A 17,305-nucleotide genomic window follows, 5' to 3' on the forward strand; every position below is an offset into this window, starting at 1 on the left:
GAGGAGGTAGAGTCTCCTGCTTGTACTCAGCTGCTGCAGTAAACTCCACCAACTTGTGCTTTCTTTACAACAGCTCCGGTGCACCAACTTTATTTCAAACACGTACTTCTACTAAATCTGCCAACAAATGCCGTCCTGTATCGCTGGTCTCCTGTGGGGAGGATTACACAGGCTACGTTACAAGACAACTGGTATTACTGTTTTTACTACTTTGGCACTTTCTGTTCGCTCATAATGCCTCCCTGTTCTGCCTGTCAGACGATACTGAGGGCCTCGGGGCAGACAGGCCCCCCCCACCCCAGCACCCTGTACCGCCACACTGGGAGGTAGGTCCGCTGTGTTTACATACCAGCCCGCCAGTCAGCTAAACAGCACCAGATCCCAGTCTGAAGTCTTCAACATTACATAAACAGAGCCACAATTAAAACCACATGGGCACCGTTATTTACCATACTTCATGCTGCTCAGGTCTGGGGCGGTGTGGGGGTGCAGCCTGATGCACACGCTAATGTTGTGCAGCTTGTGTCTTAATGGCAGTCCTTCTATTAAATGTTTGATATGATTTGAGCAACTCTGCCTTAAATGAATGTGCAGCGAGTTGACTCAGAGGCATCATGGGAGAGCGTTCCCTGATTTTATTTACGTTTTAAGTTGTGTTTAACAGCTTCTTGCTCTGTTTTGTGTGCTGTCTATATAACTAAAGGGTTGCTTTTTGTTCTTCCATAGTTTTTTTTATTTTCATTTTTTTAAATAAAGCTTTACTTTTTCTGGATTGGGCCTTGTCATGGCCTGGAGATGTGATGTCTCAGAGTTCCAGTCAGACCACAGAGTGGACAATGAGGGGTGGGTGGACGTGGGTTCAGACGGGACACTTACCTTCAGAAGGATCGGTACGTCCTACTCTGGGGTGATCTCTGTTTCCTGGTGCACAACCACTTTGGTAACAGACATGTCTGGGTGCTGTTCTTTTGCCTCTTTAATGGCCTGAGCCAAAGCCTGCAGAACCAGGGACAACAACCCAGGCGGGTCAAGTAGAACACTGTTAAGGAGTTCAGTTAGAATGACTTGAATGCGGATCAGATTACTTGATAGGATGCATGTCGGGGCGAGCCTACAAACACATCACAGAAATCTATGGCGATACACAAGATGAACCGACACACAGTAAACCAGCTGCTTAGTGCAGAACTCTGGAGGAGACGTCATGACATGAGTTAGTGTGAACAACAAAACGCTTCTCTGTTTCTATCACTTATGTTTTTCACCTTGTCGTGATCGATTTCGGTGTCTCCGGTGATGACGATTCTCTTTTCAATGCGAGTCTCAGAGATCCCTCCTTTCACCGTCTGCAACAGAGACACGACAAAAACTGAAAAAACCCACAGAAAACCAAAATTAATCTTCATTGTATTTCTGAGAAACATTTGGACGTGAACAGAATCTAATTTTCTTTGTGTTACGGCCTCTTAACTTCTCATTAGTGATTACTAGTGACATCTGTTGACTTCTCTGAGCTGATTTAAATATGGCTCCTCATCAGACTGAAGAAGTCTGACTGGCTCAGCACAGGTCTGAAGAAGCAAATCATTGACTTGAACAAGTCCGGAAAACACCTGGAACCAGATTTCTTTTAAACATTTTGAAGAAGCTTGAGATCCTGAAATCATCTGGGGAAATGATTGTCAGTGTAAACCTGATAAAATAAATGATGAAAGGTCTTTAGTAAAAAACCCAAACATGTCCGGTTACTTGTTGATGAAAAAGAGAATAACAGCACGATTCGGTTTATTTTAAATAGCACACCATATGTCCTGTCATAGCGCTGCATGTTGACAAGAGAAACCTGACGAATCCAAAGTTTTCTCTGATCCAAAGCAAAATGATATTTAATTCATGTCTGATGTAAGAAGGTGGACACTGTGTTCTACACATTAAGCCTTTAATGATGACGATGGTGGGATTAATCCAGACGGTGTTTCTTCAAATGTCTGGTGCAAACCTTTGAACAGAAGAAGCTCATGTTGCCCTCTTGTTCCTCTAAGCATGCTTTTCTTTAAAACTATGGAGAAGGAGAAGAGAACAACTTGAACTAGAAGCTGTCCTGGCTGCATCCGCTGGTAAATTAGCATCTATACAGGCCTCAGTCATTCAGCGTTTTTCTAAGGCGTCATCAAATGCAGCAAATTTCTTATCAGAGCGAACCATAGCAAGGCAAGAATTGGACACTGCCAGCAAATAACCTGCTGTTCTGCTGACTCAGCAGTTAACAGCTGGACCAAAGAACTGGACTGATTCAATAAAGCAGAGTTACCGTCACAGGTCACAAACAGACCAACATCACAGCTTCTGTAACCCTTCCTGCTCAGCGCTTAGCCGTTGAAAGAAAGCCAATCTAGAGACATCCATCCATCCATCCATCCATTCATCCATCCATCATCTCTACACCTTCATCCTCACCAGGGTCATGGGGGGCTGGAGTCTATCCCAGCTGACTCAGGGTGAAGGCAGGTTCACCTGGACAGGTAGCCAGTCTATCACAGGGCTACACTTGAAGACAGACAACCAAGCACACTCACACTCACACCTACGGACAATTTAGAATCACCAATTAACCTCAGCATGTTTCTGGACTGTGGGAGGAAGCCAGAGAACCCGGAGAGAACCCACGCTGCACGGGGAGAACATGGAGACTCCACGCAGAAAGATCCCGGGTGTCCTCACCGGGATTAGCTGTGAGGCGACGGTACTAACCACCGAGCCACCTGCAGCCCCTGATGAAACTATTCCCATAAAATTTCCTTTAAAATTTGATCTGATGTACAAAGTTTTGGAGGAATCTAAGATGGTGCCCCAGATGTAACCTTACAGTATAGCTACAGGACAGCTTATGCATCTCGACTCTGGGAACGAGGTGGTTGGAGGACCTGGGGATGCTGTCTGAGTTCAAGGTTAAGACATTCATGAAATGTGAGCGCGTTGGACAGATCATACAGGCTCATCTGAATCATTTTCAACCAGAGGATTGAAGCAGGTTCAGTATATTTTGGAGCTCGTCGGTGAATCATAAAAACACTTATCTTTGCTGTCAGAGAATCAAAATTAGAACCAAACAACTGAAATCTAAAGGCTGTTGATAATGGAGTTAAAATGAATCTTAATGCACCTCAGATGCACCAGGTCTCTGATTATTATGATGAGAAAGGAGTACAGACAAAGACTGATGTCACTGACAGGTCTGTGCCGATCCTGTGTATTTGGAACATGCGTTAATAACAATGTGTGGTCATTAGACTCATAATTCTATTATCTGATTATGGCTCCGTAATTAGACATTTTGTGTGTTTGAGTCATTTCTACAGTTGAGTGCATGCAGGACACCTTCTGGCCCAGCAGGTGTCACCTTTGTGCTTTGGGTAATCACAATATAGGCAGGAATGTTTTCCTGTGTGGAGATTTATGGGCAATGATTATGGATTCTTTCAATTAACAAATTGAACACTATTCTGGTGAACAATAAATCTTCCATTAAAAGGAAGATGCAGAAGTTTGCTGCTCTCATTTCACAGAATTTGGTGTTAAAACATGTTAATTACAGTTTTTCTCAGTCGCTTTGGTACTGTTCTCGAATCATCCTCGACATCTGCAAAACGAATAGCAAGACACCATGGATACATATCTGTCAATGAACATGTCAGTGCACCAGTTCTAGTGTCAGTGTACGGATCAGACAGTCACACTGTTCAGTCATAGTGTCAGTATAACAGTGTGCTCTGGAGGGAGGTTCCAATGTAAACTATGGATAAAGTTCTGATGACACCTATTGTAAACTGTGAGTTACACCTCAGTGTCTGTGAGAGATTGACTGCAAGAGACTGGACCAGATTCACATTTACTGTTTGTACCGTAGTTTGTTGACAGACCATGTCACTGCGATACAGAAAGGAAGAGACAGCACTGCACAGCACAGACACAAAAACTAAAGTAGAAATGTGAACATAGGACAGTCTCCTGGGGGAAAACTGTACATGCAGTGCTGTAGGAGTTACAGAGCAGTCTTACTCTATACCTGCCAATTAATGGTTCATAAGATGCACATTTGAGCTATTTCAGAAAACTGGTTTGCTTTATTAGAGAAAGTCAAGATCCACCTGGGAGCAGTTTACCAATTCAGGACAGATTTAGAAAAAAAGTCTAATGGAAACGTAAAGAAATATGCTCGACATATTCTGACAACTTGTTCAACCATTGTGCATGTAAAGACGATGAACTGATGCCTAAATGTTGTGGGGGTGGGACTATCCAACAGAGACCCATTACCATACACTCTGATCAACATGACAGGAGCATTTGACAATGTAGGAAACAGCAGAGAATTAATCATCAGCATGGATGTACCAAAGCATTCAGAACTTGTTCAGAGACATGAGAAGCTGCACAAGTGACACAATGATGTGAAGATTGAACAAGTAGTTTTGAGAACTTCAATTCTGATCTGAGAAATGAACCAAAGCAACTGAGAAGAACCATAAATGCCTGTCGATGCAGCTACGTTTAGGCTTAGTACTAGAAACTGGAAACCTAAAACAGAACCTTGTACAAAACAACCAAAATCATTTCTGCTGAACAGTAACAGCGAGGTGACAAACATTCACTCATCTAACAGGGATGAGCTCTACTGTACTGATGGTTTCTTGTGAATTTGATCATTTGATGTTGGTCAGAGGACAGACGCCACGGAGGAACAGTTAACGACGACTCTCATCCCTTCCTACGTCTGTTTGCTCGTTTAAACAAACCAATGCTGAGCCAATCGTAACACAAGAACTACGCGGACAAGTTCTAGAGTCATGGGCATCTATTTATTATAATTTCTGAGCAGATTTGGAAATTGGATGGACATCAGAAATGATCACAGCTTCAGACAATATAGGTCACCTGGAATGTGCTGTGTGAAACTTCTGCCTCATACCTTAAGGCAAATCATTCAGCAGTACAGTCTGTGCAATGACAACATGAACAACAACACAAGTATCACCGTATGTCTACACAACTTGACTTGTTGTCGTGTTCTAACTGGTTACTGGTCTGACTTGGTGAGGCTAACCTCCCACTATCAGGGCAACTGAAGCTGAACAACGTACTTTTGGAGTGTCTTTCATTGATGTTTCTTAAAAGCTAAGACTGAAAATCAAATGTATTGTTACAGGTTTTTGATGAAGACATACCCCGACCTACGTAAAATATGATCTGAGTTGGTTACCTGAAATCTTTTACTTACATACATTCGTGGCAAATACCCATTCAGCTAATATCGACCCAGGAAACACACTAGTAAACCAGAGGATGCCTAGATAACAGGACTTCTGGGACACTGTTGGTGTTTCTTGCAATGTAAACATTTACGTCTGATTCATGAGGCTACACCCACTACATTCACTCCCCAGCAGGCACATGAGTTATGTGTCATAAAGGGTCAGTACCGCTGGCTGAAAGCAGAGATCCTGTACTGCTAGTAGGGCTGTTAGTAAAGTGAGCAGACCTTGGTGATCTGGGTGGTGGTGGTGGTGCTGATGGTCTCGGAGGTGATGGTCTGGGCACTGAGAAGAACTCCTGACTCCCTCTCTGCCAGGCTGTCCACCGGCTGTGGAAGAGACACTTTTTGTAATTTTTGTACAGCAACTTATTAATCCATTTAAATACACTCATTTAATTACTGAGTTTTCTAGTATCTGTACAGTCAAGGTACTTCGGTCTGTTCATTGTTGGAACATTTGGTGTTGTAGTTGTTGTGTGTTGTATTGTTCTCCCATGAATATACCCCCCATAACCCAGAATCATTAAGTGCAAATATGTTTCAGACACTTTTGCCATTGGGCAAAGTTATTAGAAATCCCAAAACTAAAATCTCTCTTTTACAGAAGTATTAATCTTGTTTGCTGTAATTCATTCAGTCCATTCCATCCATTCATTGTCTTCTGCTTATCCTGGGTCAGGTCGCGGAGGTAGCAGATGAACCATTGAAGATGCTGCTCTCCCTGGCAACGCTTTCCAGGAAGAAGTGGAAAGCGTTGACAGGGAGAGGTCATCTAAGATGCCCCTCTCCCTGGCAACGCTTTCCACGTCTTCCTGGGGGATCCCAAGGTGTTCCCAGGGATGTATAATAATTTGATGCGAAGGAGCAGCGACTCCACGCCCAGCTTCCTCTGAAAGTCCGAACTCCTCGACCTCTGTCTCTGACTGGCACCATACTCTACATCTGTAAAACTTGTATCGGTGCCAACCACCGGAAAAAAGTCAGCCTCTTAGGAGAACAGAAATTGTTTGATGGTTGGTGGAATATTAGAGCAGAAAGAAACAGACATTTTTGACCGACTTTACACCATCATATAAGGGGTTTGTATTGTTTTATCTACGCAGGGCTGTAATATCAATGACCATATATTCATTGTCAAATCATGGTATTTCAAAAATTGCTCCACAGATTGGCACGAAGAAATACAACACAAAATGACATCTTTGAGAATTTTTAAACCAAAAACTAATGCTACCTATGACCCCAGATTCTACACATGGTCAACTCAATCAATATTCACCACCTTCAACACACTCTGGACACCTTCTTCACCCCTGCTGCGCCTAGAGATCCTGTCCATGATTACCACAAACAAAGACCAGCCCTGGAGGAGTTCAACACCCACAAGAATGTAAATCCAGCTCTCACTTTGGCTGTACAGTGACCAAATGGGCACAGTACCCCATATTTCAGCAATACCTGCCACAATGCCCCTTGAAGTACATGGTTGTAAGCCTTTTCTAAATACACAAAACCCATGTGGGCTGGCTGGTCAAACTCCTATGACCCCCTCAGCAGATCCAGCAGGGTAAACAGCCGACCCACTCCTTCATGACCAGGATGGAATCTGTATTGCTCCTCCTGAATGTTAGGTGGAGCCTTCCCCTGGAGGACACTTTCCTAGGGTGGCTGAGTAGTGCGATACTCCGATAACTGGTTCCCATTTTACAAAGGGGAACCACCATCAGGCTCTGCCACTCCACAGGCCCCGTCCCCAATGCGACAATGAACAGACATGCCATCCAAGACAGTGCATCAACATCCTGAGCCTTTAGCATCTCAAGGCGAATCTCATCCACACCTGGTGCCTCGCCACCGAGCAGTTGCTTAACCACGTCAGCGACTCCACCATGGATATAGGTTAAGCTTCCCCTGAGTCTGCAGGCTCTGCCTCCTCCAACTCCTCTCCAGGAGTTTGGCACCAGACCCATTGCTGTGTGTGGTGGTGAGCCCAACTATATCTAGTCGGTACTGCTTCACCTCCTTTACCAGCTCCAGTTCCTTCCCCACCAGGGAGATGACATTCCACGTCCCCACAACCAGTCTACGCCACCAGAGGAAGGCAGACCCAGGTGCCTGCTCCTGTCCCCTGCCCGGTTCGTATAGCACCCAACGCCAATTTCAGTCTTTCTGAATCTATTTCTGAATAAGGTCCCACAATCCACACTGCATGTCAGGACAGAAACAGAGGAATCAAGACCAGGGCCAGGTCTTTCTTTGAAGACACAATTTTAAATGTTCCCAATAGCATATTGGGCTGGATGATTATGAAACGGGAGAAATCTGAAAACACCAGGACACTAAATAGGGCTGGCAGACTGGCCAATCTGAGTAACTGAGCAAGAAAGTCCTCGGTCAGGGAGGAGGAACCTGCATCAGGAGAAGCTACATAAAGAAAGACCGTCTTAGCAGCATTCCATTAATCAGGCTTTTTATTATTTTTTTTTACAACATAACATAACATAAGGCAGTATAGCATTGTATGGTATAGTGTATAGTTGTATGGAGTGGCTAGACAGAAGCCACCCTTTAATAATACACGTAACAGTCTAATTGAAGTTTACCAAACAGCTTTCAAAGGACTCTGGGAGAAAAAGAATCACCAATCTGATAAAACTCTTTGAGCAGAACTCTAAACACTACGTCTGTTAAACCCACTGCTTGTCACCTGTTCACCATCCCTACTGTGCAGCATTATGCTAAAGTATACTTAAGTTAAGGACCATTGCAGTCAAATAGACGGAGGTTCTTAAGTAGAACCTGTTCAGAGAGCAGTTCCCTGAGACTACGGCGATGCTGGAGTGGCTTCAGGACTGACTGTCCTTGAGTGGTCTAGTCCAAGGCCAGACTTAAAACGCACAAAACTTCTACAAAGAGACCTGAAAAGAGAAACTCACAGATGCTTCCCGTACAATCTGATTGATCTGGCATGGGACAGACTGACTGTATCCAGTAATGCAAAGCTTGCCGACTTGCCGAAGAGGACTGGAAGATGTAAGTGCTACCAAAGGGCTTTTAGAAATGACTGAATAAAGGGTCTGAACACTTAGAAATGAGAGATTTTAGTTTTAGATTTTTAATAAATTTGCAAAAAAAGTTCAGAACTTGTTTACCACTTGTAGGTGGATGTCAATTTTATATGATATTATTAATTTAAAAACCTTTAAAAACATTTTAATTTTACTTAGAGCTGGCTATTGAACCTCAGAACTATTTTGTTATTAACCAAATTAACCAATATAACTGTTTAATAGAAAAAAACACTTTATTCTTTAAAAAACAAAAAGAAATTAAAGCAAGACATCTGAATGACACATTTTTGATAATGACTCTCTAACTTTTGTATTTTATCAGTACTAGAACAGAAACGAGACATTGATATGTCTAAGATTGCATTAAAATGGTAAATGGTTGCATTTATTTATATCCCTTTATTCTAAGCACTAAATAAACAAGATGCCGTGTACACTGTCATGCAGTCTTGGCCTTTGACACTTTAATAAGTGAACAGATAAAACTGGAGCAAATAGTTTGTGGTGGTTTCATCCATTGCACATTTGTTTGGTAATACTATAATAGACATGATATGATGGGGCCTTAAAGCTACACCTGCATCAATGTCGAGATTTGACATTAAATTCTCGCCTACAGTTTTTCCAGTGGGTTTATCTACTGACACAATATATGACATTTCCACAAATGTGTAAATGTTAATGTGTAATTGATGGGTCATGGGAAGACCAACATTTCAGGTTGGGTTCAGCCTGAAATCTACATAAAATGAGACGTTTTAGACTGTAAATGCTTTGTGAATTTTTTTTTTTTTTTGGTATGCAACTCCCCGAATTCCCCTCACCTGTGCTGACTCATATGTGATGGTCTTGGTTTCAGTGTGAACTAAGGGGATGTCCTTGTAGGTCACAGTTCCTCTTAGGGAGTTGGTGATGTCTGAGATGGTGATTGTCTGGGTCTTTAGCACCGGAGACTGTGGGGACCAAATAAACAGCAAAGAAACTCTCTGAGGCTGTCATCAAGACAAAACAGCTGTCACACAGATTCATAGCACTCAGTTAAAAGAAAGTCAGACACATTCACACGTTGCAACCGTTGAAGATCTAGACTGAGCTCCTGCAGTCACACTTTCTAACTGCAGTCATGACTCGATGATCCGACACTAAATGTAAAACCTTCTTCTATGTCGGATAGCAAGGCTGTCGGATTGTCAAGACGGAGGTCCAGATACAAGGAGGGCTTGATGCTGGAAGGCTCATTGGTTGTTCATTATTGTTCATAGTTGTTATGATAACTAGTAGGGCTGGTCCCAGTAGCACTTTCTGGTCTCTGGATATTCAGGCCCAATTAATGATGAATATCTGAATATTCATCCTGGTCGGGGGACACTTCCACCCCGGGGCAGCGCTCTGACAGGGTGGAAGTGTCCAAAACACACAGGCAGTACTTGGCTGCTGATGCTAGTTTAGTTAGCGCTCACACTTCTGTTTCCACCATCGGTGGCGGCGGGGGAGTGGCAGATACGCTCCACTGTTACCATCCATGTTTACTTCCGTAAACACTGAGCACGCTCGCTGCGTGTGACGTCGTCGTGTCCTCTTCTGCGCATGCGGGACACTTTTGGGTCGTATGAAGTTCACACAGCAGATCACATACAAGTGGCATTTAACTGGAAATGTGAAGGAACTCACAAAGAAATCCTCACTGAGCATCAAGTCCTGCAGTGTGAACGTAGCCAATCTGTGGGATTGTTCAGTCAGATAATATGCTGTTATCCTGATTGGTGACAAAATGTCATGTCGGAGTCAGAATCCAAGGCTGTCGCTATGTTAAGGCTGTTTTTATGAGTTCTGTTGGTTTTTCCTAAAAACCTGTCGGATAGCAAGGTTTAGGATTGTTAAGGGTCGGATTATCGAGTCACGACCGTATTTGTTTTGCATTTGTGAAAGAAAGTGTGATCAGGGGTAATGAAGTTATTATGACTTTTATTTTTATATGGAGTATATATTTCACACACACATATCCTTGTTCAACTATCTGTATGCTTCTCTTCCATCAGTAGGATGATGTGTCTGTTGTAATGTTATTGACATTAGCTTAACCAGAAACAGAACCAGTGGGTGCTTGTTACTTATTTCTATATCTGTGGCTCTGCAGAGTTTAGATGAAACAGGTGGTCAAACTTTTTCTTTAATAATAACAATAAAGCAAGAAATCTCCTCATAGTAAAAGGTCTGCACTTTGGACCTCAGTGATGCTTCACCATGTGGTTCTCGTTGACCCATTCACACACACATTCACAGCAGCAGAGCTTCCATGCAAGGTGCCTGCCTGCCACTTCATTCCCAAAGGACATGCAGAGAGGCTGGGGATTGAACCAGCAACCTCCAACCAGTGGACAACCCGCTGTGCCACCTTTAACTATAGAACTTATACACAGTGAGTCAATATAACTGCAGGATCAAGAAGATAAAACATACTTGTTATTTACAGTTAGTGATGGAGAAAGAGCAGTTACTTTTGGGAGAATCTTTAATGAGATACTTCAACAACTTTTGCAGGAAAATCCATAAATCCAAATGACAAAACATTTCTGTCATCGTTTAATGATAATAGTTGGATCTCTGCACAGCGTTTTAGAGTCAGGATGAAGACAAGACGGCCTGATGGTGCGTCGATAAATACTGACAGCATCTCCATGATGGTGAAATCAGGACTCTGTGGGGATTCGCTGGTGTTTCTTGTAGTTAAAGACTCTTACTGTACATTGAAGCTTGTTGTCCTGCTGCAGTAATGGATGAATAAAACCAAACCCTGATGATGCTATCGATCTGGATGCCTAACGTGCTCTGATCGTCTGCACAGCATTGTACGATGGAGCCAATGGCACAAGTTAACTTCACAACATTTTAATGAAAATATGCACAAATTCACAAATTAGAATTCTTTAACTAGTATTAAGATTTAAACAGGAATCTGGAACAGAGTCTTGTCTGAAGCCATAATCGTATGCCGGCTGACTATGAAACACTGAAATCATGGAACACATCTGAAGCAACAGACACACAATGAATAATTAACCACAATCAGCCGTGTGGGAGCATGCACAATGGCACAACCATTCAGGTTAAAACATGTACATGGTCCAACAAAATTCACTTAAATAACCTCAAATTAAAATTAAGTTCACTTAGCCGATATGTATTAATAATATTATTGCAGATAAACTGGCTGTCAACAAGAAAGAATCCTTCTGCATCATGCTTGCAAATACTATGACGAGCATACTGCAGAATCTCCAACAGTGTTGACAGGTGGTTCCACAAAGTGATGTTAGAACATTGACTGGTGTGTTTGAAAATGATGCATTCCAAACACACCAAATACACAAATGCATTCCTGCCTTCCACTACTTCCTTACTGACAACAATCTGGCATTAGTTCCAGCTGTCTGTCTTTAGTCGGCTCCATCCCCAGCAAAAGAAACTACAAAAAGTTCAGAGGTGCCTTTAGGAAGGGGCTGAGTCTAGTATTCTGACAGCAGCAGTGTCCATAACATTCTCTGGACCCATCCATTGACATAGAGGGAAAAATGTTGAGTTTGGTAGTAAATGCTGACGGTGGGTTGTCCTACTCGTTAAACAAGGTGTTCTGTACAGACTTCTTCCCGCCCACATGCTGCAGTTCCTCGTGGAGGATCATGAGGATCCCCAGGCAAGATATGATATTAAAGTCATGGAGTGTGTTCTGAGTCTGCTGCAGGGTCCCCTCTCAGTAGGGCATACCCAGAAAACTGAGAACGGTCAAGAAGGCATCGGAACAAGATGCCAAAATCATGTCAACAAGCTGTTTCCCCATCAAGAAGCAGGAGTTCTCCTCCAAGCTTCTGCCAGGTGTCTGAGCTCCCCAGTGTTTTGACTGGAGAGACCACCACCAGACTGCAAAGGAAACTGGATTTGGTTGCTTGCATCCACGATCTCATACTTTTCAAGTGGTCTATGCCCAAAGCTCATGATCCCAGTTAAAACACACTGTGGATGAACCAGTGAACTGACTACTATCCCCACCCCCCTACCATCCCCACTCTCACCCCACCTGTCGAGGCAGATGGCCTCCTTCCCTGAGCCTGGTTCTGTTGGAGGTTTATTTCTCCTCTCATTAGGGGGTTTTGGTTCCTTCCCACCATTGCCGACTGCTTGCTCAGAGGGAGTCCAAAGGCTGCTTTGGATTGTTGGGATCTCTGTTTAAAATCCATAAGGTCTATACCTGACTATGTGAAGTGCTGTGAGACGACATATATGCTGTAAACTGTGCTATACAGATATAATTGAGTTGAACTGAATTGAGAGTATGTCCATGACAGTCTGTTGAAGTTTGATGAAGGGACTAGAACTGGTGCGCAGTCCAACCTGTTGCATGTCGTCCAGTTTGGATCAGATGGTTGAAATGTGGGGAGTGATGGTGAGGACTTCTATACAAGATGATGTCATGTTCACACACTAGAAGGACCACCATCATCAGAGACATGCACGGCTATAACGAACTGATGAATACAACTCTGACCAGAGGACTGTATTATATGCAAATGTACACATGAGATTTGAGTTATTCATTATTTTTATAGCATCTATGGCACAAAAGTACAGCATCAAAATAATATTTAAAGAGTGACAATAAAAAAGAGGCGATAAATTCATTGGATTAATAAGACAAATCCCACCAGTGGAAATCAAAAATGTCATCATTTCCTATAATTTCCCAGGAAAACGTTTACAGAATTATCCTAAAATCCGATGACACTGGTGGACGTGCGCTCACCCACCAAGAGGCTGGACGTTTCTGCTGAGCATATACAGTTAGTAAAAATATACTTAGTTAAATAGCAGTACTGTAAAAGTAGTAAATACACAATACGACTTGTATTATGTCAGGTCCACCAACACTGTGCGAGGTAAACAACACACCATCCTGTAGTTTATTCAACATCATCTATATTCTGGATACAACATCGAGAATGCCTTGAAATTATAATGAAATGTTATTGATGAATTTGTGTATATGATGGTTTAGTGATGCAAGTAAAGTGTAGTGTCTGTGTATTGCAACTTCCTGTAAAGTAATATGTCCTCTAAAATGAAAAACCTAACCAACCTCTCCAGACATAGAAAGAAGCTGTCCCACTACAACCAAATGATTGGGGTGAACAGATGATAGAAGATGACATGACACACTGAGATGACGCCACACATCCTAGTGCACCGTGGAGAGAGCATCAACACAACTTCACCACTTGGTCTACCTCCACTGCTTAGTAATGTTTGGACTACAAACACATCACTATCTTCCTCTTGCTAAAAAGTGATTTCAGGGGTCGGTGGTGGGCAGTGGACACATTAGATCTGATAAAGTATTCTTGTAGTTTAATGGTAGCAACTGGACCTGCTTGAGTTCTTGAAGACGTTCCACCTCTCATCCAAGAGGCTTCATCAGCTCTGACTGACTAGTTGGGAGTTCCACATACTGATATCCTGAAGGAGCCATTAACACCTGAGTTTCTGTTTCAGTTGGGGGTTTGTTGCTCCTCCCCCTCGTGATGTGAGTCGTTGGTGCTCCCCCTGACACAGTGGGGTTCGTTAAGAACCTGTCCAGTTGCTACGATTAATCTACGAGAATAACCATGACCTGGAGGACTGAGAACCTTCACAGACATCTGATGAAGTATGTACTGAAGTGTGAATGATTACTTTCTATATGTTGCTCAAATGAACAGTCATGAGTACTAGTAGGCACTGAAGGCGGTCTTGGTTTCAATCGAACTGCATGCAGCATAAACAGCATCCACAGACAAACAGTCTACTCATTCTGGTCCCGTCCCAAAAACTCTCACACCATGTCTTTGGTATTCTAAATGGTCATTGTCTGTACATAGTCGTGGTACTGAAAGGGCTTTAAAGTGTATTTACTATTCATCCACACACATCCACATGCCAACGGCTGCAGAGTAGCTGAATGAGTGTGAACGGGGATTCGCCTGCCATCGGGCAGCTTCAGGTTCAGTGTCTTGCTCAAGGACACTTGGGGCGGCTGTGGTTCAGGTGGTAGAGCGGGTTGGTCAATGATCAGAAGATCGGCGGTTCGATTCAACCCTGTAGCCTGTGTCATGGTCATTGTGTTCTTGGTCAAGACACTTCACCACCTGCCTGGTGTGGATGCGTATGAATGGATTGTTTGTGGTGGTGGTCAGAGGGCAGAATGGCAGCCAGGCCTCTGTCAGTCTGCCCCAGGGCAGCTATGGCTACAACCGTAGCTACCACCACCAGATGAATGTGTGTCAATGAATAACTGACAGTGTAAAGCGTCTTTGAGTGTCTAGAAAAGAGCTATATAAATCTGAACAATTATTAATTATTATTACTTCAACATGTGGAGGGAGACTAAACTGCCAACCTTGCAATTGGTGGACAACCCTCTGTACCACCTGAACCATATCCATAGCACAGCCAGTAGTTCAGCAGGTCTTAGCAGTGGCGCCTCCAGATGGGGCCACTGAAAATCTGGAGGTCACACACAAAACCTGAGTGCGGCAACCTAATTTCAGGAATCCTATTCTGCTGTTGTAGTACAGAGTCTAGTTAAAATAGACACTTTGGTTTCTTATTTTATCTGATGTGGCTAACAGGCTACTAGAGGCACAGTTAGAATGTTGGCTATTTGGGTGATGGATGTTCAGAGCAGTCCAACAATAGAGATGCCACAGAGTACTTAAAAGGAAGCAGTTCACCCAAATGCAAAACACTCATAGTTTATAAGTGATTTCAGCACTGAAGATTCTGTTCAAGTGTGATTAATAATTTATCTAACTAGAGCAACCTGTAGCACAATGAATGTGTTTGACCTGTTGCCGTACTGTATTGTAGTGGTTACTCTGGAGAGGTCCTGTTCTGTAACACATCATCATGTGGACAGATGATGGTCAGGATTTAGCTGTGATTTAGTAGCAGCTGACAAACGGTGACTTGGTGACAGCTCATCTGCCTGAAGTGAAGGAAAATACAATATTTTGTACCATTACATCCCAATCAATCTTTTCTCCGTGTCAGGAACATATTATAAGTATTCCAGTAAGCTAGCAGCTAGCTGTCTCAGAAAATGCATTACTACTACATTATTATAGGTGTTCCTAACAAATCAGTTCATCCATCATCTCTCGACCTTAATCCTCACTAGGGTCATGGGGGGCTGGAGTCTATCCCAGCTGACTCAGGGTGAAGGCAGGTTCACCTGGACAGGTAGCCAGTCTATCACAGGGCTACACTTAGAGATAGACAACCAAGCACACTCACATTCACACCTACAGACAATTTAGAATCACCAATTAACCTCAGCATGTTTGTGGACTGTGGGAACCCGGAGAGAACCCACGCTGCACAGGGAGAACATGGATAGAAAGATCCCGGGTGTCCTCACCGGGACGCCAACCGGCGACCTTCTAGCTGTGAGGTGGCGGAGCTAACCATGAAAATCAGTCACCGATACTATTTTAATGAGTTTGAGAGTAGTAGGAACAGAAAAAACAGCACTTGAATTAAAGTCTCCAGAAGGCGATAGGTACCTTGCAGAATTACATGCTGAGGGATCTCCTGACTTATTTGTTTCTAAATGAAGGCCAGCCACACCATGGTGAGGGCCATCAGCAGCAGCCCTGACAGAAAGAAAGACATGTGGGAGTGCTTGAGCCTGGATGGGTTGAGCTCATACGGGTTAACCAAGCTCCGCCCCTCATCTGACACATCGATAGCCACCTTCAGAGTGTGACCACGAGCTTGTTTCTCTTCTTCCTCCTTATCGTTGTCATAATCTTCATCATCATCATCATCATCATCATCATCATCAACCCAGTCTACCTCACTGTCTTGGTCCTCATCCTCCAGCAGGTAGTCATGTCTGTACAGGTGTGGCCCCCGCGGCGCTGGGGACAAACGACATGCTCTTACCTTGTGTCCAAACAGAGGCTGCCTCCCTCGCTGTGCTCGGCAGCGGCAGACCAAGAGAGACAAATAACAATGAATTGGACAAGTGGAATATGGTCAACTGACAGAAGAAGGAAGGAGGAGGGGGATGGATGGATGGATGGGGAAATGGAGGCAGTCAATGTGGGATGGAAAGGAACAGGAGAGGGAAGGTTCTGAGGGTTGTTAAGAAAAGGGAGAAGATGGAAGAGACACTGACTTCTTTAGGGAGGACATATGTGAGCTGTGTAACTGAGCTAGAGCTGCCCACGTAAGCTAAGACAAAGATAAGATGCTGGATGACTGACTGTCACAGCAAACAAAATAAATCGTAATTTTGTTGAGTTACAGCTGTGACATCAGACATCACAGCTGACTGTTCCTGCATCCTTGAGGGTTCCTTTTATTTTCCATAGTTATACGTATTTCCCTAAAATGCACCTAGCAAATGGTTCGCATGGCTCGGGCAGTTTCTATCAAACATTATACGCCCCAAAGTAACTGCTACGTTCTGGGACTTTGCATGATGAAGCTGTTAACAAGCCAGATGATATAAACCACTTTATTTGTAGGTAAACAAAAGCAGTTGGGTTTAGATTAGGATTAGGTTTAGTTAAGCTAAACCTAGCCTTTGGGGCAAAAGAGAGTCCCCAGGGGTAGAATCCCATTCCTGACCCTCAACTTGTAATGACTGATATAATATCTTAACGTGCATTAAAACCACAAGTGTGCTCAGATATTGTAGATAAAGTTGAAAGAAACAAAATATTAATCTATAAATTATAACGGATGTTTACAGATTGGATAATAGTGTTATTACTACATTGTACATACACTTACAACAGCAGAATGTATATTCATTTTTGTGTTATATTTTATTATATATTTCTACTTCTTGTAAGACTTTTGATTGGGAGCATCTGGAACTGAA

At 43.1% G+C, this 17,305-nt stretch overlaps 1 protein-coding gene across 1 annotated transcript in view; it reads right to left on the bottom strand.

Annotated features, from left to right (window-relative positions):
• Positions 1–897: 897 nt before the first annotated feature.
• epb41a (erythrocyte membrane protein band 4.1a) overlaps positions 898–17,305 on the bottom strand; it is a 36,243-nt gene continuing 19,835 nt past the window's right edge. Inside the window, exons 14-17 of the mRNA XM_008281173.1 lie at positions 9,210–9,338; positions 5,540–5,641; positions 1,266–1,346; positions 898–996 (exon numbers count right to left, since the gene is read on the bottom strand). Of these exons, the coding sequence (XP_008279395.1) occupies positions 898–996; positions 1,266–1,346; positions 5,540–5,641; positions 9,210–9,338 (411 nt within the window). The remainder of the gene's footprint in view (positions 997–1,265; positions 1,347–5,539; positions 5,642–9,209; positions 9,339–17,305) is intronic.

The sequence above is a fragment of the Stegastes partitus genome, unplaced genomic scaffold, assembly GCF_000690725.1.
Source record: "Stegastes partitus isolate 25-593 unplaced genomic scaffold, Stegastes_partitus-1.0.2 Scaffold6, whole genome shotgun sequence".
Taxonomy (NCBI): Eukaryota; Metazoa; Chordata; class Actinopteri; family Pomacentridae; genus Stegastes; species Stegastes partitus.